The 24,421-nt window shown below is 45.3% G+C and overlaps 1 protein-coding gene across 5 annotated transcripts in view; it reads right to left on the reverse strand.

The window, feature by feature from the left end:
• Nucleotides 1–24,421, reverse strand: part of RAD18 (RAD18 E3 ubiquitin protein ligase) — a 185,732-nt gene that overhangs the window by 103,843 nt on the left and 57,468 nt on the right. For all 5 annotated transcript variants that reach the window (XM_030207274.1, XM_030207273.1, XM_030207275.1 and 2 more), the window contains exon 6: nt 20,093–20,192. In XM_030207274.1, coding sequence (XP_030063134.1) covers nt 20,093–20,192 — 100 coding nt within the window. The remainder of the gene's footprint in view (nt 1–20,092; nt 20,193–24,421) is intronic.

A 24,421-nucleotide genomic window follows, 5' to 3' on the forward strand; every position in this document is an offset into this window, starting at 1 on the left:
GGGAAGTGGGTGCACCCATCTTCACCAGCTACATTTGCAAACCTTAGCCTCTGCCAGTGCCATGTGATCCAGCAGCCACGGTCCAAAGCCTCCCTCCATCACCATACAGGCCACAGCTGCTGGGGCAGGTGATGAAAAGAGGCCGAGGCTACAGCTGCTGGAATGGGTGCTTGGCATCAAAATCCATCCCTTCCTTTCTGAAAACACTAGCAAAATTCTTATCCACTCCTTCCCTAATTATTCTCCACTGACACTGCAGCAGTCAGTTCCACATGGGTCTAAAATCCATTCAAAATGTGGATCTTAACGTCTCTCATTCATGGTGTTATGCAACCCTCAAGTTACCGCACTGGGCACCCAATCCACTTCCACAAACAACTGTAAAGTGTACAAGTGAATTCATTCTGCAACTCCTCACTGCCTCTCTTCTCACTCCCTACACCCCCTCCTCTTAAACACCTTCTCCACTATGAACACCTGGCACTACGCTTTCCACCTTGATGTGCCCCTATGCTTGGAGTAGACTTCTTAGGCTCAGCATTGAACTGCCACAGTCAGCATCATTTTAACTACCATTAAATAAATCCAGATATTCAGTCCTGCTATCAAGTTAGGGGCTGGTGCTGAACATACAGATAGAACAGCCAGAGTTGCTACTGTCCAAAAAGCAGCGTTATTCAGTTTGCTATCCAGATAGCCCTAGGGCATCTAAGGCAGTCTGTAAGGATATTTAGTAGCACAGTCCATATAATGCTGCTGAATATCTGGCTCCATGGAACAATCTGAACAAGCACTGGAGAATATTGACCCACTTGAATTTGTGCATCCCTGCTCCTTCTCTGGTCTTATTCAAATCTAGTCTAAAGCCTTGTCTTTTTGAGGAAGCTTTTACATCTTAACTCCTAATTCTCCTGACTACAGCTTTTTATTTTGTTTTTAGTTTTGATAGTTTCCTTAATGAAATTTGAAGTCTCTTTATCCCTGTATGTTTGCCTTGAGTAAATAGTCCCTTTATGTACAGTGTAAAATCTGTCTCTTGTAGTACAAGTAGCAGGCATTACATAAACAGGGGAGTTCAGAGGCTGCTGATGCTGTCTTGGGGGGGGGGGGGGGGGGCTCAGAGAGGCAGCTGACCGGGAGGGCTGAGGTGAAGATTCTGATCAAGAGTCCAAGACATCCTTGAAATATTTATTCTATTTAGTACATTTATATCCCACCTTCTATACAGTCCTCAAGACTATACACTCAAAAAGATGTAAATCAGAAGGAATATACTATAAAGCTTAACCATCTTTGAAGGCTTAAACACGCACATACTCTGGAAGAAATGAGGGAAAGCCAAGATCTATTATTATCTCATAAGTACATAAGTACATAAGTAGTGCCATACTGGGAAAGACCAAAGGTCCATCTAGCCCAGCATCCTGTCACCGACAGTGGCCAATCCAGGTCAAGGGCACCTGGCACGCTCCCCAAACGTAAAAACATTCCAGACAAGTTATACCTAAAAATGAGGAATTTTTCCAGTCCATTTAATAGCGGTCTATGGACTTGTCCTTTAGGAATCTATCTAACCCCTTTTTAAACTCCGTCAAGCTAACCGCCCGTACCACGTTCTCCGGCAATGAATTCCAGAGTCTAATTACACGTTGGGTGAAGAAAAATTTTCTCCGATTCGTTTTAAATTTACCACACTGTAGCTTCAACTCATGCCCTCTAGTCCTAGTATTTTTGGATAGCGTGAACAGTCGCTTCACATCCACCCGATCCATTCCACTCATTATTTTATACACTTCTATCATATCTCCCCTCAGCCGTCTCTTCTCCAAGCTGAAAAGCCCTAGCCTTCTCAGCCTCTCTTCATAGGAAAGTCGTCCCATCCCCACTATCATTTTCGTCGCCCTTCGCTGTACCTTTTCCAATTCTACTATATCTTTTTTGAGATACGGAGACCAGTACTGAACACAATACTCCAGGTGCGGTCGCACCATGGAGCGATACAACGGCATTATAACATCCGCACACCTGGACGTACAGGATGCAGATCTGTTTCAATGGATAGGAGGCAGGTCATGAGATGAGAGTACAACAGGGGCAGACTTGGGAGTAATCAAATTAAATTTCTCTACAGTAGGGCAAGTAAGTCCACTTATGCTAAAAAACAAATTAACTGCATGTGTGCAATCTAAGAAGTGTGTACCACCATAATGTATATTGGACTTCTGCATTGCCCCTTCAGGATCCCCAGTATTTTGGAGGCAAAAGAAAGTTCGCTGCAGAGAAACCAGGCAAAACATTTTTTTCATTTCACTACAAATCAGCCTGAATAGACTTATTCCTTCTGCCACTGCAGAGCAGTATATTTCACTTTGAGGAAGTGGTGAAGACAAGCAAAGAGATAAAATTACAGAAAGGATGGGACAAGCACAAAGAATGAGGGTGAGGAAGGGATTTGAAAGGTCGTGGCCAGAAGGATGCTAGGCTGCATAGAGAGGGGCATAACCAGCAGAAGAAAGGAGGTATTGATGCCCCTGTACAAGTCATTGGTGAGGCCCCACTTGGAGTATTGTGTTCAGTTTTGGAGGCCGTATCTTGCTAAAGATGTAAAAAGACTGGAAGCGGAGCAAAGAAACTCTACAAAGATGGTATGGGATTTGCGTTGCAAACAGTACAAGGAGAGACTTGCTGACCTGAACATGTATACCTTGGAAAAAAGGAGAAACAGGGGTGACATGATACAGACGTTCAAATATTTCAAAGGTATTAATCCGCAAATGAACCTTTTCCGGAGACAGGAAGGCGGTAGAACTAGAGGACATGAATTGAGGTTGAAGGGGGGCAGACTCAGGACTAATATCAGGAAGTATTTTTTCACGGAGAGGGTGGTGGATTTGTGGAATGCCCTCCTGCAGAAGGTGGTGGAAATGAAAACGGTAATGGAATTCAAACATGCATTGGATAAACACAAAGGAATCCTGTTTAGAAGGAATGGTTCCATGGAATCTTAGTGAAGATTGGGTGGCGACGCCGGTAATTGGGAAACAATTGGGAGCTGGGCAGACTTCTACGGTCTATGCCCTGATCGTGACTGAATAAATAGGGATGGGCTGGAGTGTAAATTTTAAGGGGCTTCGATGTTAGCTTCAGTACAAGAACAGTACTGGGCAGACTTCTACGGCCTGTGTCCTGAGAAAGGCAAGGACAAATCAAACTCAGGTATATATATATATATATATAAAGTATCACATACTATGTAAAATGAGTTTATCTTGTTGGGCAGACTGGATGGACCGTACAGCGAATGCTACATACCTGTAGAAGGTATTCTCCGAGGACAGCAGGCTGATTGTTCTCACTGATGGGTGACGTCCACGGCAGCCCCTCCAATCGGAAACTTCACTAGCAAAGTCCTTTGCTAGCCCTCGCGCGCCCGCGCGCACCGCGCATGCGCGGCCGTCTTCCCGCCCGAAACCGGCTCGAGCCGGCCAGTCCAATATGTAGCAAGACAATAGACTTCAAGGGAAGACACAACTCCAAAGGGGAGGCGGGCGGGTTGGTGAGAACAATCAGCCTGCTGTCCTCGGAGAATACCTTCTACAGGTATGTAGCATTCGCTTTCTCCGAGGACAAGCAGGCTGCTTGTTCTCACTGATGGGGTATCCCTAGCCCCCAGGCTCACTCAAAACAACAACCAAGCTCAATTGGGCCTCGCAACGGCGAGGACATAACTGAGATTGACCTAAAAAATTTACCAACTAACTGAGAGTGTAGCCCGGAACAGAACAAACAGGGCCCTCGGGGGGTGGAGTTGGATCCTAAAGCCCAAACAGGTTCTGAAGAACTGACTGCCCGAACCGACTGTCGCGTCGGGTATCCTGCTGCAGGCAGTAATGGGATGTGAATGTGTGGACAGAAGCCCACGTCGCAGCTTTGCAAATTTCTTCAATGGAGGCTGACTTCAAGTGGGCTACCGACGCAGCCATGGCTCTAACATTATGAGCCGTGACATGACCCTCAAGAGCCAGCCCCGCCTGGGCGTAAGTGAAGGAAATGCAATCTGCTAGCCAATTGGATATGGTGCGTTTCCCTACAGCCACTCCCCTCCTATTGGGGTCAAAAGAAACAAACAATTGGGCGGACTGTCTGTGGGGCTGTGTCCGCTCCAGGTAGAAGGCCAATGCTCTCTTGCAGTCCAATGTGTGCAGCTGACGTTCAGCAGGGCAGGAATGAGGACGGGGAAAGAAAGTTGGCAAGACAATCGACTGGTTCAGATGGAACTCCGACACAACCTTTGGCAGAAACTTAGGGTGAGTGCGGAGGACTACTCTGTTGTGATGAAATTTGGTGTAAGGGGCCTGGGCTACCAGGGCCTGAAGCTCACTGACTCTACGAGCCGAGGTAACTGCCACCAAGAAAATGACCTTCCAGGTCAAGTACTTCGGATGGCAGGAATTCAGTGGCTCGAAAGGAGGTTTCATCAGCTGGGTGAGAACGACATTGAGATCCCATGACACTGTAGGAGGCTTGACAGGGGGCTTTGACAAAAGCAAACCTCTCATGAAGCGAACAACTAAAGGCTGTCCTGAGATCGGCTTACCTTCCACTTGGTAATGGTATGCACTGATTGCACTAAGGTGAACCCTTACGGAGTTGGTCTTCAGACCAGACTCAGACAAGTGCAGAAGGTATTCAAGCAGGGTCTGTGTAGGACAAGAGCGAGGATCTAGGGCCTTGCTGTCACACCAGACGGCAAACCTCCTCCAATGAAAGAAGTAACTTCTCTTAGTGGAGTCTTTCCTGGAAGCAAGCAAGATGCGGGAGACACCCTCTGGCAGACCCAAAGAGGCAAAGTCTACGCCCTCAACATCCAGGCCGTGAGAGCCAGGGACTGGAGGTTGGGATGCAGAAGAGCCCCTTCGTCCTGCGTGATGAGGGTCGGAAAACACTCCAATCTCCACGGTTCTTCGGAGGATAATTCCAGAAGAAGAGGGAACCAGATCTGACGCGGCCAAAAGGGAGCAATCAGAATCATGGTGCCTCGGTCTTGCTTGAGTTTCAACAAAGTCTTCCCCACCAGAGGTATGGGAGGATAAGCATACAGCAGACCTTCCCCCCAATCCAGGAGGAAGGCATCCGACGCCAGTCTGCCGTGGGCCTGAAGCCTGGAACAGAACTGAGGGATCTTGTGGTTCACTTGAGATGCGAAGAGATCCACCAGGGGGGGGCCCCACGCCTGGAAGATCTGTCGCACCACACGGGAATTGAGCGACCACTCGTGAGGTTGCATAATCCTGCTCAACCTGTCGGCCAGACTGTTGTTTACGCCTGCCAGATATGTGGCTTGGAGCACCATGCCTTGACGGCGAGCCCAGAGCCACATGCTGACGGCTTCCTGACACAGGGGGCGAGATCCGGTGCCCCCCTGCTTGTTGACATAGTACATGGCAACCTGATTGTCTGTCTGAATTTGTATAATTTGGTGGGACAGCCGATCTCTGAAAGCCTTCAGAGCGTTCCAGATCGCTCGCAACTCCAGAAGATTGATCTGTAGATCGCTTTCTTGGAGGGACCACCTTCCTTGGGTGTGAAGCCCATCGACATGAGCTCCCCATCCCAGGAGAGACGCATCCGTGGTCAGCACTTTTTGTGGCTGAGGAATTTGGAAGGGGCGTCCCAGAGTCAAATTGGAGCAAATCGTCCACCAATACAGGGATTCGAGAAAACTCGTGGACAGGTGGATCACGTCCTCTAGACCCCCAGCGGCCTGATACCACTGGGAGGCTAGGGTCCATTGAGCAGATCTCATGTGAAGGCGGGTCATGGGAGTCACATGAACTGTGGAGGCCATGTGGCCCAACAATCTCAACATCTGCCGAGCTGTGATCTGCTGGGACGCTCGCACCCGCGAGACGAGGGACAACAAGTTGTTGGCTCTCGCCTCTGGGAGATAGGCGCGAGCCGTCCGAGAATCCAGCAGGGCTCCGATGAATTCGAGTTTCTGCACTGGGAGAAGATGGGACTTTGGGTAATTTATCACAAACCCCAGTAGCTCCAGGAGGCGAATAGTCATCTGCATGGACAGCAGGGCTCCTGCCTCGGATGTGTTCTTCACCAGCCAATCGTCGAGATATGGGAACACGTGCACCCCCAGCCTGCGAAGCGCCGCTGCTACCACAGCTAGGCACTTTGTGAACACCCTGGGCGCAGAGGCGAGCCCAAAGGGTAGCACACAGTACTGGAAGTGGCGTGTGCCCAGCTGAAATCGCAGATACTGTCTGTGAGCTGGCAGTATCGGGATGTGTGTGTAGGCATCCTTCAAGTCCAGAGAGCATAGCCAATCGTTTTGCTGAATCATGGGGAGAAGGGTGCCCAGGGAAAGCATCCTGAACTTTTCTTTGACCAGATATTTGTTCAGGGCCCTTAGGTCTAGGATGGGACGCATCCCCCCTGTTTTCTTTTCCACAAGGAAGTACCTGGAATAGAATCCCAGCCCTTCTTGCCCGGATGGCACGGGCTCGACCGCATTGGCGCTGAGAAGGGCGGAGAGTTCCTCTGCAAGTACCTTCTTGTGCTGGAAGCTGTAAGACTGAGCTCCCGGTGGACAATTTGGAGGTTTTGAGGCCAAATTGAGGGTGTATCCCTGCCGGACTATTTGCAGAACCCACTGATCGGAGGTTATGAGAGGCCACCTTTGGTGAAAAGCTTTCAACCTCCCCCCGACTGGCAGGTCGCCCGGCACGGACACTTGGATGTCGGCTATGCTCTGCTGGAGCCAGTCAAAAGCTCGCCCCTTGCTTTTGCTGGGGAGCCGCGGGGCCTTGCTGAGGCGCACGCTGCTGACGAGAGCGAGCGCGCTGGGGCTTAGCCTGGGCCACAGGCTGTCGGGAAGGAGGATTGTACCTACGCTTGCCAGAAGTATAGGGAACAGTCTTCCTTCCCCCGAAAAATCGTCTACCTGTAGAGGTAGAAGCTGAAGGCTGCCGGCGGGCGAACTTGTCGAATGCGGTGTCCCGCTAGTGGAGAGACTCTACCACCTGTTCGACTTTTTCGCCAAAAATATTGTCCGCACGGCAAGGCGAGTCCGCAATCCGCTGCTGGAGTCTATTCTCCATGTCGGCGGCACGCAGCCATGAGAGCCTGCGCATCACCACACCTTGAGCAGCGGCCCTGGACGCAACATCAAAAGTGTCATAAACTCCTCTGGCCAGGAATTTTCTGCACGCCTTCAGCTGCCTGACCACCTCCTGAAAAGGCTTGGCTTGCTCGGGGGGAAGAGCATCAACCAGGCCCGCCAACTGCCGCACATTGTTCCGCATGTGGATGCTCGTGTAGAGCTGGTAAGACTGGATCTTGGACACGAGCATAGAGGAATGGTAGGCCTTCCTCCCAAAGGAGTCTAAGGTTCTAGCGTCTTTGCCCGGGGGCGCCGAAGCATGTTCCCTAGAACTCTTAGCCTTCTTTAGGGCCAGATCCACAACTCCAGAATCATGAGGCAACTGCGTGCGCATCAGCTCTGGGTCCCCATGGATCCGGTACTGGGACTCGATCTTCTTGGGGATGTGGGGATTACTTAATGGCTTGGTCCAGTTCGCAAGCAATGTCTTTTTCAGGACATGGTGCAAGGGAACAGTGGACGCTTCCTTAGGTGGAGAAGGATAGTCCAGGAGCTCAAACATCTCAGCCCTGGGCTCGTCCTCCACAACCACCGGGAAGGGGATGGCCGTAGACATCTCCCGGACAAAGGAGGCAAAAGACAGACTCTCGGGAGGAGAAAGCTGTCTCTCAGGAGAGGGAGTGGGATCAGACGGAAGACCCTCAGACTCCTCGTCAGAGAAATATCTGGGATCTTCCTCTTCCTCCCACGAGGCCTCACCCTCGGTGTCAGACACAAGTTCACGGACCTGTGTCTGCAACCTCGCCCTGCTCGACTCTGTGGAGCCACGTCCACGATGGGGGCGTCGAGAGGTAGACTCCCTGGCCCGCATCGGCGAAGCTCCCTCCGCCGACGTAGTCGGGGAGCCTTCCTGGGAGGTGGCCGCGGTCGGCACCGCACGCGGTACCGACGTCGGGGACCTCAACCTGGGCGATGGGCCAGCCGGCGCCATGCTCGACGGTACCGGAGGCGCAAGCACCGCCGGTACCGGAGGGGTAGGGCGCAACAGCTCTCCCAGAATCTCTGGGAGAACGGCCCGGAGGCTCTCGTTTAGAGTGGCTGCGGAGAAAGGCTGAGAGGTCGATGCAGGCGTCGACGTCAGAACCTGTTCCGGGCGTGGAGGCTGTTCCGGGCTGTCCAGAGCGGAGCGCATCGACACCTCCTGAACAGAGGGTGAGCGGTCCTCTCGGTGCCGATGCCTGCTGGGTGCCGAATCCCTCGGCGACCCAGAGCTCTCGGTACCGACACGGGGAGGAGACCGGTGTCGATGCTTCTTCGATTTCTTCCGAAGCATGTCACCGGAGCTCCCCGGCACCGACGAGGAGGACGTCGAATCCAGCCGTCGCTTCCTCGGGGCCGAGACTGAAGAAGGTCGATCTCGGGGGGGCTGTACCGCAGGAGCCCTCAGGGTAGGAGGAGACCCACCCGAGGGCTCACCGCCACCAGCAGGGGAATGGACAGCCCTCACCTGCACTCCACCCGATGCACCACCGTCCGACGACATCAGCAGACGAGGTCCTGGTACCACCGACGTCGATGCAGCTATCCGATGTCTCGGCGCCGATGCAGAGGCCCGATGCCTCGATGCACTCGATGCAGGGGCGGCCGAGGAAGATGGTCTGGACGCTGACGACGTCGATGCACTCGAAGATCCCGGTGCCGATGCCGACGAAGAGCCCGAGAACAACACGTTCCACTGGGCTAGTCTCGCTACCTGAGTCCGCCTTTGAAGCAGGGAACACAGACTACAGTTCTGAGGGCGGTGCTCGGCCCCCAGACACTGAAGACACGACGAGTGTCGATCAGTGAGCGAGATAACCCGGGCGCACTGGGTGCACTTCTTGAAGCCGCTGGAAGGCTTCGATGTCATGGGCGGAAAAATCACGCCGGCGAAATCAAAAGCCGAAATGGCGAAATTTGGAGCACCAAAATTTAGAGGGAGAAAAAATCTCGACCGAGGCCGAAAAGAGGCCTACCCCGACGACGAAAGAAAACTTACCGGGGCGAAAAAGCTAGAAGTACGGGGAGGATTTACACGAAACCCGGCGAGGGGTTTCCGGAGCACTTCCCGACTAGGACAAAGCTTTCCCGAAGGAAAAAAACACGTTCAAAACAAATTGGACGCGCGAGGTCGACTTTCCGGGGCTCGACACGGCGAAAACACGACCGTACCGAGTGCGGACAAAAGAAGACTGGCCGGCTCGAGCCGGTTTCGGGCGGGAAGACGGCCGCGCATGCGCGGTGCGCGCGGGCGCGCGAGGGCTAGCAAAGGACTTTGCTAGTGAAGTTTCCGATTGGAGGGGCTGCCGTGGACGTCACCCATCAGTGAGAACAAGCAGCCTGCTTGTCCTCGGAGAAAGGTCTTTATCTGCCGTCATTTACTATGTTACTATGAAAGATGAGCAAAAGGTGTGGGAGGGCAGACTGGATGGGTCATATGTTCTGTATCTACTGCAGAGGTTTGGTGGACAGCGATGGAGCGGCTTTGGGGACACAGTGAAAATGTGTTTATGTGGTTCAAATGTCAATTTGTGTTTAAATATTATATTAGTGAATATCACAAAAATGAAAATGTGCAGCCACAACTGAGAGAAAGAACGGAACAAAAATAACTGAGACCAATGAATTTCTGTGTCGTTCCATTGGAAACAATCTGTGTCAGAAAGCATTGGGAAGTAGAAAGGAAATGCAAACAACAAAAGTCATGGCAGAAGTTACCCCTTCAACTAACCAGGGTCAAACAGCAAAAGAAAGGGAATTCAAAGAAACTTGGCTTAAATTTAATCAGAGGAAAGGTATAGCTAGTTGTGAGATTTGTGTTTTCTTTCTATATCAGAATTCTAACGTAGGAAAAGGCTTTGCAGGCCCCATTCAAACTGGAGACATTTAAAAAACATAAGAAATCAATTCAGCATCAGAAATACGTAACAACTAAGAATGCACTACTGGCTCCAAAAGATACGCCCTTGGCTGTATGCAGGGGAAAAAAACGGCTCAAAAATGTTTAATCATATGAAAGCACTTTTCAAGTTTGATTACTACATTGGAAAGAACAAGCCATTTTCTGACTTTGAAAAGTTGTTGGAACTGACCGGTAAGGGCTGTAAGAGTTGAGTATAAAAATGACAAAGTGCCAGAAGACGCTTCACATATTGCATAAGGCATAAGAAAAGAACCGATTTGCAAGCTGCTGGATTCAAAGTACATGACTTTAAATACTAGATGGATGTACTGACAAAGCAGGTGTTTGCAGAACTGATTTTATCTGTAAGGTACATAAAGAACAGAGGAGTGAAAAAGTATTGATAATCAGTCATATCTGTTGACAACCGCAGATGGATATTTGAAAGCCATTCGGCAAGAACTGCATAAGCACAGACTCTCGGACTGGCTATCTTCCAGTCAACTGATTGGTATCAGTACTGATAGTGCAGCCAGCATGATTGCAACAGAAAATGAATACCAAAAATTCATCAGAATCTGAGCCATGTACTATACATAGATTCAATCCAAGTGTATTACAGGCAGTGAAAATTGCAAAATACAGTGAAATATTCTTACCCGTTGAGTCCTGCTAGACCAGGGCCAGACTAGTGGGTTGTGTCCCCCTACTAGACGTTGATGGAGGCAGAGAATTTGAATATTCCAATGACAATCACTGTCATAAGGAGTGATACAGACTGTAACAACTTAATATGTCAATGCAAAAGTCAAAGCCAAAGCTATTTAGATAGACCATAAGCAAGAAACCAAGGACTCAAAAGAGAACTCTCTGCAAGATATTTAACTCTTACACGTAACAATACATACACAGCTAGAATATGCTCAGACAGAATCCTGGGGCCACTGGACTGTTCTAGCAAGACTCAAGGAAAGGAAATTAACAGATAAGAATAATTCCCCCTTCTTTACCACCTTGCAAGACCAGTCCAGACTAGTGGGATGTGCTTAACCCTCAGGATGGGTGAAAGATATGACCTCCTCTAGAACTGCCCAGCAGATTTGTTCCAGAGATACCACTCTGGACTCTGCCCAGAAAGCCGCCTATGATCTAGTCAAATGTACCCACAGCGCTTCCAGAGCCTCCCTGTCACTGAGAATATACATCGACTCAATTGCTGGTTTAATACATTGAGCAATGGTTGACTTGGATACCACTTGCCCTTTGCGCTGAAACTATAGGAGACTTTCAGGCAGGACAGGCTTAAGGTATAAGCCAGGAGAAGCACTGGCTCAGGGTGCCAAAGCTCTGGCAAACAAATCGGAGAAAATTTTTCTTCACTCAACATATAACTAAACTCTGGAATTCGTTGTCAGAGAATGTAGTAAAAGCAGTTAGCTTAGCACGGTTTTAAAAAAAAGGTTTGGATAACTTCCTAAAAGAAAAGTCCATAAGCCATTATTAAGATGGACTTGGGGAAAATCCACTGCTTATTTCTATTTTACTGTATTGGGATCTTGCCAGGTACTTGTAACCTGGATTGGCCACTATTGGAAACAGGATACTGGGCTTGATAGACCTTCGGTCTGTTCCACTATGGCAACACTTATATTCTTATGTTCTCACTGGCTCACTCTTCACAGCCATGAGAGATTGGCTCCTTTGCTTTTGCAAAAGTTGGCTCAGGGTGTCACAACCTTGAGCTGGATGGATATGAAAGGTGGTATATCAAATTTTCTTAAAATCTTAAATGTAGTAAATATAAGATATTTCAGAATTTTATAATATGGTTGAGGAAAACCGCACATTGTGATCCGGGAGAGAGCAGAAGCACCAGGAACCCAAGTTCCAAACACAACACATTTATTTATTTTCCACATTTATAACCCACTTTGAACTAGGTAGTGGGTGCAAATGTGGTGGCATTTTAGAAGGGGAGTACAAATCAGAATTGAGATGCCCAAGCCGGGACGTGTCAAGCTCTACTAGTATTTAAAACCGGATCTGCTGACAGCGCCTGTTCTAAAATACACAGCACAACAGAAATTTATATGCAGGTTATATGTGGGAGAAGCATCCATTATCCTATATAATAAAAAGCACCTCCAACGTTCTGAAGCTGACTGCGTGGCACTAACCTTGAGGCATTCATGCTATCCATCCCATGGACTGACGTCAGTAATTCCTGGTACATGACAAGCAGCTGTGACCAACCAGAACAAAGCAGCACGATACACAGCAACGGAATCGAAGAATGTAGAGTTGCCATTTGCCAGCCTCCGCACCTCCCTCCCTCTCAGAAAGAAAGGAATGGCAGAAACCGCTCCAGCGGCAACAGCATCAGCCGCTGCACCAACAGCGGCTACAAGCACGGCCAAGAAAAAGGTGAAGAAGCCGGCTGGAGCAGAGAAAGCGTGAAGGCCGTTTCAGCTTCAAAGGAGCGCAGCGGCATGTCCCTGGCTGACCTGAAGGCTCTGGCGGCGGCGGGCAACGACGTGGAGAAACACAATACTTGCTTGAAGCAGGCCGTCAAGAGCCCGGGAGTAAGGGCGCCCTCCTGCAGACCAAGAGCAGCAGAGCTTCAGCCTCCTTCAAGAAGCAGCCGGAGAGCAAGAAGAATAGCGCTCCAAAAAAAAAGAAACCGGCCGTGAAGAAGCAGAAAAAGGAGGCATCGGCAGGAGTGAAAGAAAGTCCGAAGAGACCCAAGAAACCGTCAGCAGCAGCCACCAAAAAACTTGCCAAGCGCCCCAAAAAAACGAAAGCAGAAAAACACAAGAAAATAGCTAACAGCCAGGCTAAAGCAGTAAAACCAAAGGTGAAGAAAAGCCCAGCAAAGGCTCCCAAAACCCAAAGCCAAAAAGGCCGCAAAGGGGGCGCCTAAGAAAAAGTGAAGCTGTGAGTCTTGCTTTATTTTCAGAGCCAACGCCACACAGATCAAAGAAACAGTAAGATGAGTTTGGTTCTTATTAAATGACTTGAAAAGCATGCTTCTGCATGGGGGGGGGGGGGGGGGGGGGTTGGGGGTCCAGAGACCAGAAGGGGGGGGTCCTGAGACCAGGGGGGGAGGGAGAGGGGGTCCTGACACCAGAGAGGGAGGGGGCAGGGGGGCCTGAGACCAGAGAGAGAGAGGGGGGAGGGGGGCCTGAAAGCAGAGAGGGGGGAGGTATCTCTGACTGTGTGAGACAGAGTGTGTGTGTGACAGTGTCTTTCTCTCACTCACACACACTGTCTCTCACACTGTATCACATTCACTCTCTGTATCACACAGACACTCACACACACACTCTCTCGGTCTCACAGAGAGTCTGCGTATCGCACACATACTCTCTCACACACACTGTATCTGTGTGAAGCACAATCTGTCTCACACTCACTGTGTCTCACATACGCACTTGCACACACTCTCATTCTCACGCACACACTCTATCACAGACACACTCACACCCAGACTCACTCACTCTCTGTCACACACACACACTCGCACATTCACTCACTCTCTCACATAGTCACTCTCACACACACTCTCTCAAACATGCACATTCAAGGGAAAACCTTGCTAGCGCCCGTTTCATTTGTGTCAAAAACGGGCCTTTTTTCTAGTAGATTAATAAATGTCTAATATATCAACAGGGACAACATGACAACATGAAAGTGTATTTGCTGCTACTTCAGAATGTTATATGTAGCCATTTTAGAAAAATGAATATGTATTTTTCCAAAGCTGTCAAAGAGCCCAACATCCCCTGCCAGTATCACTTTCACACCATAGATGTCTGCCAGGCACTGTCCTTGTTCTAAATTTCTGAAGTTGTCGAAGCCCCTGAAAAGCTACACTGCAGCCCATCCAAATCTATTCAGTCAAGATCAGGGCACAGACCGCAGAAGTCTTGCCCAGCACTGGCATTGTTTCCCAATTAGCAGTGTTGCTACCTAATCTCCACTAAGCTTCCTTGGATTCATTCCTTTGTGTTTATCCCACGTATTTTTGAATTCCATTACCATTTGCATCTCTACCACCTCCTGCGGAAGGGCATTCCAGGTACCTACCACCCTCTTCTCAGTGAAAAAATACCTCCTGGCATTATTCTGAGTTGGCCCCCTTTCAACCTCAATTCATGCCCTCTAGTTCTACCACCTTCCCATCCCTAGAAAATGTTTGTCTGTGGATTTATACCTTTCAAATATTTGAACATCAGTATCATATCACCACGGTTTCTCCTTTCCTCCAGGGTATACATGTTCAAGTCAGCAAGTCTCTCCTTATACGTCTTGCTATGCAAACCCCATACTATTTTTTCTCTTTTCTCTGAACCACTTCAAGTCTTTTTACGTCCTTAGCAAGATAAGACCTCCAAAACTGAACACGGTAAGCAAAGTGGGGCCTAACTAATGACTTGTACAGGGGCACCAACACCTCCTTTCTTCTGTTGGTTATACCCCTCTCTGTGCAGCCTTGTGTCCTTCTGGCTGTTGCCACCGCTTTGTCACATTGTTTTGTCACCTTGAGATCCTCAGACACCATCACCCCAAGGTCCCACTCCTAACAATCTCGCCCCTCCTATGTGGTACATCCTTTTGGATCTCTGCATCCCAAGTGCATCACTCTGCACTTCTTCACATTAAATTTTAACTGCCAGACCCTTGACCATTCTTCCAACGTTTGGAGATCCCTTCTCATGGTTTCCACTCACACTAGGGCATGAACTCTATTGGCTATCTTCATGTCATCCACAAAAAGGCAAACTTTTCCTTCTATCCATCAGCAAAGTCTCAGAAATATATTAAACAGAATCGGCCCCAGCACCAACCCCTGAGGAACTCCACTGCTCACCTTCCTTCCTCTAAGCAAATTGCATTTACCACTTTTTTTGTGCATCCCAACATTCCCAGCCGGCGAACATAAACATGCATCTCTCTTCTGAAGTAGGAAATGCCCTACCCCTAGTCCCACGCAAAACACCTCCAGATCACAAGTCCTCAGCATAGGTCTGTTTTTGAGTTTTACATATGTATATCCTACTACTACTACTTATTTCTGTAGCGCTACTGGACGTACACAGCGCTGTACACTGAACATGTAAGAGGCAGTCCCTGCTCAACAGAGCTTACAATCTAATCAAGGGATAAGGGAATTACTTAAGGTGGGAATTATAAAACAGACACGGGTACTGAAGACGTCAATAGGAATTAGGAGTTAAAAGCAGCCTTTCTAAATGCCAGTTTATGGACATCAAAGGTGACTATTGCATCTAAAATAACCGTCATAGTGGGGAGAGGGGGGGTGGAATTGAGATGATTATATTTTAGAAATTTAAGTGCATTTCCTAACGTATCTTATTCATATAGTAAAATAATAAATGACAGCAACTAGGGGTTCTTTTTAGAGAAAGACAGCATATAAATGAACGGTGGAATGGAAGCCTCAGTTTCCTTTAATAACAAACAACACTAATGGCGAGATAAATATTTAAGTAATATTCTACACAAAATAGCAAAATATTTGCCAAACATCAAACAGGCTAAAAAGAGAAGGAGAAAAGACCTCATAAATTTCAGGCTCAATACCGTTCTCTGGTGTATCAGCCACAACTTATAATCATCGCGCTAAAAAACTGGTCTCAACATCTGTGGGGAAAAAAATAAAAAAAAGATTCAAAATAATCTATATATATATATATATATATATATGGGTTAAAATAGGTTACTTTGAATCTTTTTTCTTGGATGCAGAGAGCAGTTTTTCACATCGATGATCATAGCTTATGACTCTGTATTATACCAGCTAAAGGGCAGTACTGAGCCATGAAATTTATGAGGTCTTTTGTCCTCTCATTTTAGCCTATTTGACAACTGCCAAATCTTTTTGCTACTTCTCTTCCAAAAGTAATCAGACACAGCACATTCGGCCACACACTAAGATGTCATAAACAGAGTCCTCTTCTGAGGCAGCAGCTGCAATAAACATTAGCAGGACACCAAAACTAGATTCAGGACCCAGCAAAAGGTGATTGGAGCAGCTCTCCTCCAGGAATGAGCCACAATGTCCCCGACTCCTCAACGTATGCCAGCGTCAGCGACACTGAGCTTTTTAGTTAAATAACTTCCACTCAATGTGGAAACTCAAACGCGTGAAACCATTCTTCCCGAGGGCAACATTCCACAACCTGATACAATCAATGGTACTAAGCCATGCAGACTATTGCAATGGAAGTTATGCGGGATGCAAAGAGCAACTCATAAAGAAACTACAGACCACTACAGACCGCTCAAAATACAGCAGCCGGGCTTATATTTGGAAAATTGCAATTCGACAGCGCCAAACCTTTGAGAAAAACTGCATTGGCTCCCAATCAAAGAACGTATTGCTTTCAAAATCTGCACCCTGGTCCACAAAATTATCTATGGCGAAGCCCTGGGATATATGACTCACCTCACAGACCTGCCAACCAGAAACAGAATCGGATCATCACGAACATACTTAAATCTTCACTACCCTAGCTGCAAAGGTCTCAAGTACAAATCAGTTTATGCAACCAGCTTCTCCTATATAAGCACGCAACTGTGGAATGCACTACCAAAAGCCATGAAAACAGCGTACCACCTTCTTAACTTCCGGAAATCACTAAAGACCAACCTGTTCAAAAAGGCATACCCTACTGACCCAACTTAAGTGCATGAACCCTGCAACACAACGAAACCAAAGCACGTAATGAACAAATAACTCTTTTTCCCTGCGACTCTCTAATGTGTCTGTAACACATGAATCTCCTTCGACCATAACATCACTTTGCATTTGTTTCATCACTGGAGGTGGCTAACGCCTCACGGTACTATGTAAGCCACATTGAGCCTGCAAAAAGGTGGGGAAATGTGGGGTACAAATGTAACAAATAAATAAATAAATAAATAAATAAACACCGATAGCCTCAAGTTGAAAAGCTAATGAAACATTTTTTTTTTGTAACTAAAAAAATAGGTTTAATGGCATTTAAAAATACGAGTTAACATTACTTTGTACAGGAGGCACTTTTATTACATTTTATTTCAAATAAAAGCTTAATTGAGGAGGCATTTTAGCTTTTTATTTCCCAATTCAAAAAGGTCAGCCAGATTGCAATACTCTCCAGCATCTACAGTTCTATAAATAGTCTACAGAGCAAACAGCATGTACATTACAAGTTTCTGTCTCCAGTTTCTGTTCAGACCAAAAACCAAGAGTGTCGCTCTCAGTCTCTTTTTGGCTGGGATACAAGGACGATCCCTTCCCTCTCTTTCGGCTGTGAAAATATGTACAATATGGGGGGAGGCAGGGTCACCCAGAAACACAATGACATGACTACTGCCAAGAGAAGAGGATTAAACATCCGGGAAGAAGAGCGAAAAGGTTCCTTTCGGTGCTGTCCCAAGGTTTGCTTCTGGGTGTCTTGTATTCAGATGCAGAGCCACTGGGTGTACACAGTTCCAGGACACAAAGCACAAGGAAACAATACTTTTTTTTTCTTTTTTTAAATTGGCTTTTAAAATTGAATCCTTTTGGACTCCTGCAGAGTAAACCTGTCCACTAACCTTTCTGTGGCTAACTTTTTTATGATCCCCTGGGGTGCATGTGATTGTGCTTTCCTATCACAAATGACACCTTTTTCAGTTTTCTATTTATTGTTGTTAGTCTGTTCACTACCTTGACCTGTTAATCAGAATGGGCAGTATAGTACATACACAAACATTCCTACAGAAAAATAGTAATACATGTGGAACTTTCTTTAAATTAGTCACCTTATTTTCTAACTCCTCATACTCTCTTACCTATTTGTTCTATCTTTGCTTATACCCTACTGTCAATTAAAATGTTCTATCATGTATTGTGTTGACATTGTAAATAGTATACCATGCCATACTTTGTATTGTTATTTGAATACTTTTACTGCTGTAATTGTCTATTGCTCATGTTTGATTTATTCTTACTGTACACAGACTTGAGTGAATTCCTTCAAAAAAGGCGGTAAATAAATCCTAATAATAATTAACTTTCTAAATTTAGCAATTTCTTAATGTAAAAGCCTGTTATATGCCCACCCATCTTACATTCCACGTGGCTCAGAAGTACGTAGGAGATAGCAAAACCCAAAATCTAATATCTGAACATTACACAGTCGAAGTATTTCAGCTTCTTGAGCACCGTCAAAACTGGGTAACTTTCATTTAACTGGACTTTGTACAAAGAATGCACCTGTGAATCAAATAGTGTTCAACTGCCAAGGGTCCCTACAACTTACCTTCAAAGAAATAGCAAGAGCTCTGTTAATGGGTATATTATTTTAACGTACTTGCTAAGAAAAAGTCAGGAATGAGTACCCACAGCAAAAAAAAAACTATACTATTCGATACTTTAACCTAAAGCTGATAAGTCTGTAAACTAAATAAACTATTATGCATATTTCTGACAAATGTATGGTCACAATGAAGGCTAACGCACTGATTATGGTACTACTGGGTACAGGTTTCATACTAGTGCTGATTCAACCTTTTTTGTGTGTTAAAAACTAACAGACCAGACTCACTTAAATCCTAACTTGATTTTTTTTTTAAACAGCCTTCTTAACTTTGCACTTTAAAATGACATAGAATCTCTTCAGACATCCTGAAATTAAGATGGAATACTACGAACCACATCGCGAATGCACGATGAAGCTTACACATAAAAGGTGACACACACAGTAGCCTGGCCCCACCTCAGAAGAGCAGAGGAGAGAAAGGCACTGCCACAGCTCACTCTACTGCCTGCAAAGCTGGGACAGAACGCACCTTATTGAACGATAACAGGTTCAAACACTAGACATCTGCACACAGGAAAAGAAGTCACATTTACACACACAGTCAGGTCAAGGGACTCTCTCTCTGCACTTTGACGGCTATTAAGTTGCAAGAATTCAGGACATCTATTTATCACTAAGTCTTTTCAAGTTGGAGTCATGAGGTAACAAGAAACTGCTCTATACCCTCTCGATACTGATGCAAAGTCAGTCTAACACAAGAAAGCAGTACTCCACTAGTACAGCTTAAAATCAGCTTTACTTACAGACTGAAGTCTCGCAACATCCGCAGGCAGAATTTTTCATTAACATGCTCCTGTACCCAGCAACTGACTCATTTCCCCCACTCCCAACCAGCCAGGAACACGGTCACACAACTGATCAGTCGTTCCAGTCCTAACACTAGCTCAACAAAAATAAGAGGACAATTTCGTATTGTGCTCACAATCTGTGCAAAGAAAAGGTTCTAAAGCTGCATTCAAACTATTCCAGTCCATTTCACACCCGTTTTCAATAATGTGAGAAATGCACATGGCATTTTGAATTTCAGCATTAATTCAAGACATCGTACAGAAATAGAACAGACTACCGGCATCACTGAGATGCAGATTTGAAGAACATACAGAACTGAAACACAATTCAAGCAGCCGAAGTAAGGCAGGGCCCAGTGCAGCTCAGGTACACATAGGAGGTCCAATTTGTAGTACACCTCAGGAAGCCAATCCCACTCAGCAAGCTACAGTCATTCCTAGGCTACTTACTGGCAGTGTAAGTAATACTGCATACAATTTCGTAATCACTTCTATGATTATCCACAGTTATGCCTGCAGCAAATGTCTCTAATCTGAAGGAAATGACTTAAAAAAAAAAACAGGGCGTGAGTTTATTTGGATTTATTTACCTCCTATTTTAAGAAATTCACCCAAGGCAGTGTACAGCAAGAATAATCTGGATACCTAAAATCCTCAGCACTCTCTAAAAGTGCAGACAATGAGGGTCAATGAATAGAAGGTTTGAGGGGATGGAAGAGATCTAGGCAAGGAGGGAGATTGTGGATATAAATGTTAGGTACAGGAAAGAGCACAAAGTGAAACAATATTCCGGCAGTCTTATTAACCGGCTGTGTTTCATGGAAAAACCCACTTCAGCTAATAAAACCTGCGTCCACGGGAAACCCAAACTTCTTACCTTCGAAGACTCTCCTTCTTCTCCTCCCTGTTTAAACAATTATCCAGATGCTTGTTGATAAACTGCTCAGAAATACTAACTCCGCAAACTGGGCAGTCCACTGCAAGGAAAGAAAAATGACAGCATTTGCTACCATCTTCACCACAGCAGACCAAACTCATCACTAAAAAGGAAAAACAGTTGAATATTAAGGCAACACATGGACATAAAATGATACAAAATATGAGATTCTCAGCGTGTGACTTCTATCCTGGGATGGTACCTATCAGGCTCAGCATCATTCACATATCCTCTCTCAGATGACTTATCTGAAAACGCTGTATGCACTTTGTAAATTTTAAAATTTACGACGTGCATACAGCGTTTTCAGATAAGTTATTTGAAATAGACTTGAAAGGATAATTTATTTATTTGTTGCATTTGTATCCTACATTTTCCCACCTTTTTGCAGGCTCAATATGGCTTACCGTAAACGGCGTTAGCCAATTCCAGTTTGAACAAATACAGGTATGAACAATACAAGGTGAAATTGTGGTAGAATGAGTTACATGTATGATAAATACAATTGGAGGAACTTAGAGAGGGAGGGGAAGAGTTAGGATATGTCCATTACGGTCTTAGATTACGTTGTGTCGCAGATATCCAGGTTTTTATGTTGGGTCGGTGGGGTATGCTTTTCTGAACAGGTCTGTCTTTACTACTTTCCAGAAATTTGTGTGGTCGAGCATAGTTTTTACTACTTTTGGTAGTGCTTTCCATAGTTGTGCGCTTAGGTAGGAAAAGCTAGATGCATAAGTGGATTTGTATTTGAGTCCTTTGATGCTTGATGAACCTACAGCAAAAGCATTTTTAATGAACGGTAGAAAAATATAAAAATTAAAAAATACAAGGAATGGGGAGGTTTTCTAATAATGAATAAAACAGGAACTATATAAACTGAGTAGCAGTGTTATACTGAAGTCTTTCCTACACTCAATATTATTAATGTATTATTAGACAATAAATTTTGGGTTGTATAGATTGTATCTGTCTACTTGCCAATTAGAATTGAGTTTAATCACAGAATATAAAGGACACCATAAAAGGCAAGATGGAAGAACATTCATATTACATAGATATGATAGAACCATTTTGGAGGTAATGCCGGCAAGGCAAGAGCAAATGTGGATCGCTCCTGCCCGAAGACCCTGGACCACTGGGAATACGTATGGTAGGTCTTTCAGGATGGTGGGAGGTCCTTGCTCAGGAGGATGGAGGACAACATTAGCCCTTCAATCTTTCCCCCCTCCCCCTCCCAGGAGCACAGGGCCACAACTCTGAGGCCTAATGTACCTGACACAGTAAATAACCTCAGCTTTTGGCTGGGGTTATTTTACCATCATTTTAAGCCCTGAATGTGAATTGCAGTATAACCAACCCCCAGTGCACACTTAGGTCATGTTCTGATTTTCACATTGTAATGAGCTGCTTTACATGTATTTCCACATTTCATTACCATGTAACCCATGGCGACCTAAATATCACTATGTTTGGGCAAGACAAACTGCGTTAGTCTTTTAAGACATGTTAAGGAGCAAATAATGCAGTTTGATAACTTCCTACCTTCCACAGGTAAGAATGGCTCCTTCCCAGATAAATCCTGTTCTATCTGAGCAGTGCCAGCATGGCCCAGGTGGAGGTCTGGAAGGAGCCAGGAGCCATCCAGTTAATCACAATATTCAGTCTGCTGAGTAAGGGACAAACTAACTCTATCCAGTCAGTTATACCTGGTACCAGTCTAAATAGCACCGATACCTTGATAATCAGTGCTGGTATCCAGATACGTCCCAGCCAGTGTTTAAAAAAGTGCCAAATACTGGGGACTAAATATTAACCTGTGAACTACTTTGGGTAAAACAGAATGCAGTTGGGATGATGAATGTGATCTTGTGGTTAGGACAGAGATGCATATTTTAGGGATTCTTTTGGACTCTCAGCTTTAATTCAAATCTCACCTTAGTGAGGAATTTAAAGAGCAGAAATGGATTTTTATGCTCAAAACAGTTCAACCCTATGGGTTGAATCTTGAATTGGATTGGGTAGCTCTAATGTGAAACTGTTGTTCTGATTGGTTCACTTGTATCATGTGATTCATATGAAATTTATATTGGACGGCATTTGCTGCCTTGCTTTTTAGGCAGTATTGAAGGCAGACGCATTGTTGTTAAGAGGTGAGTTTTGCCACATTAGAATTTTTGTGAGATATTTTTATTGAAGAGAATTTGACTGTGTTTTTATTGTAGGACCTCATGCTGATGAAGCCATTAGCAAAACATGGTCCATGTTGGCAGCAGGTCATTACATTCTAAGGAGTGTGATAAGTAATTCTACCACAACATTACTGTATTTGTTCATATCGGAATTGGCGAATGCCTTTACGGTACTATGTAAGCCACATTAAGCCTGCAAATAGGTGGGGAAATGTGGGATACAAATGTAACAAATAAATTAAATAAATAAATAATTGACATTAATGTTGTCATTTTGAAAAGTTAAGGCTTTAATGTTAGATAAATGATTAAAAATTGGAAAGCTGGAATTGATAGTTTGATATAGTTTGATAATGGCTGATGAGAAGGCAGGAAAGCCAGGGGCCTGTGTGTTCCTGTGAAATAAGTCACCGCTGAGGCCGAGAGTATATTGTGGCAAAAAGAGTTTGTATAAATGTTGGGCTGTAATAGGTGTTTAGTGATTGATGCCCCCACTTTTTCCAATTTAATTCTGACCACTATAAATTGGATTTATTGAGTGCTGTGGGTCAGTGCATGATGGCAGCGAATGAACGTAATGAATATAATTCACCAGATCAGGAGGCGCTATTATACAATGCTCCTAATCATGGGAAATAATATTGGTGCAACAGCAAATCTGTCATGTTCAGAACTAGAGAATTTACATAAATGCCTGGTTAAAGCAGAGTTGCATGGTGATACACTGGTACAGAATATCAAAGAATAAATGATCCCTCAGGGTTTACAACTGCATAAACCACCAAAGTTATTTACTTATGATCCACAGTTCTTGAATAGATGGAATGCTATTCTTAACAAATGCAGCAAAGATTTAATGTTGCTAATACTTGAAACCACCACGAAGATTGAGAGATTGAATTAAAGACCTCAACTGAGGAAATGGATGGGAGTTTAAAGCAGAACACCACGACTGATGAGTATAATACACATCATGATGAATTACTTCAAAATACATAATCATTTAAAGACACCTTGCGGAAGATTAAAATTACAATGTATAAGAGGAATGACCACGATTATTAAATGAACAATGTGTATGCTTGGATGAGCAAGGATAAATTTCCTGTTACAACACGTCAAACTGTGTTTGACTGCTCTTCTGGGGATTCAGCTTCTGGAGGTGAAGACTGTGATATGAAAGAGAGACCTCAACATAGACAGGAGTGTTCTTTTCAACCAAGTTATTGACCATGAGGCTGGGAAAGAGCCAACAAACAGATGGAATATTAAGCCCCCCAGGGCAATCAGAGTCCGCGAATTCAAACATACACTCAACAAGACCAACAGTGGTAATCAGAAGGCTTTGGCATTTAATTTCTCAGTCAGTTTTGCAGTTAATATTTGGTCAGTTGGTCCAAAACCCATCTGTAGTCCTAGATGTCTTTCCAATTTTGACAGATTTGCATTGTATATTTAGTTCAGTCTATTTTATAACCTGCTTGGCAAAGCTGCTAGTTATATATGAAATTAGGAGAACTTTACAAGCTAATGGAACAAATTAGTTATGAGTGTCTGCTGTGCAGTCAGTACAGCTGGTATCAACACATAAATCTACATTCTCAGTGGCCAGACCCTCTATGAAATGCTCTCCCTTCCACACTTAGATTAGAAACAAACATGCTGCAGTTTAGGAAATACTTGAAAACATTTTGTTTGAGCAGGTGTATGTATACTGGGTCAGACCATCTAACCAAGTATCCTGTTTCCAACAGTGACCAATTCAGGTCACAAGTACCTGGCAGAATCCCAAATTGTAGCAGCATTCTATGTTACCAACCCCAGGGCAAGCAGTGGCTTCCCTATGTCTGCCTCAATAGCACACTATGGACTTCTCCAAACCTTGTTTAAACCCAGATATGCTAACCATCTCCAGCAAAGAGTTCCAGAGCTTAACTATTCGTTGAGTGAAAAAATATTTCCTCCTATTTGTTTTAAAAGTATTTCCATGCAATTTCAATGAGTGTCCTCTAGTCTTTGTACTTTTTGAAAGAGTAAAAAAAAAAAAAGAGAGATTCGCTTTTACTCATTCTACACCACT

This window comes from Microcaecilia unicolor, chromosome 6, assembly GCF_901765095.1.
Source record: "Microcaecilia unicolor chromosome 6, aMicUni1.1, whole genome shotgun sequence".
Taxonomy (NCBI): Eukaryota; Metazoa; Chordata; class Amphibia; order Gymnophiona; family Siphonopidae; genus Microcaecilia; species Microcaecilia unicolor.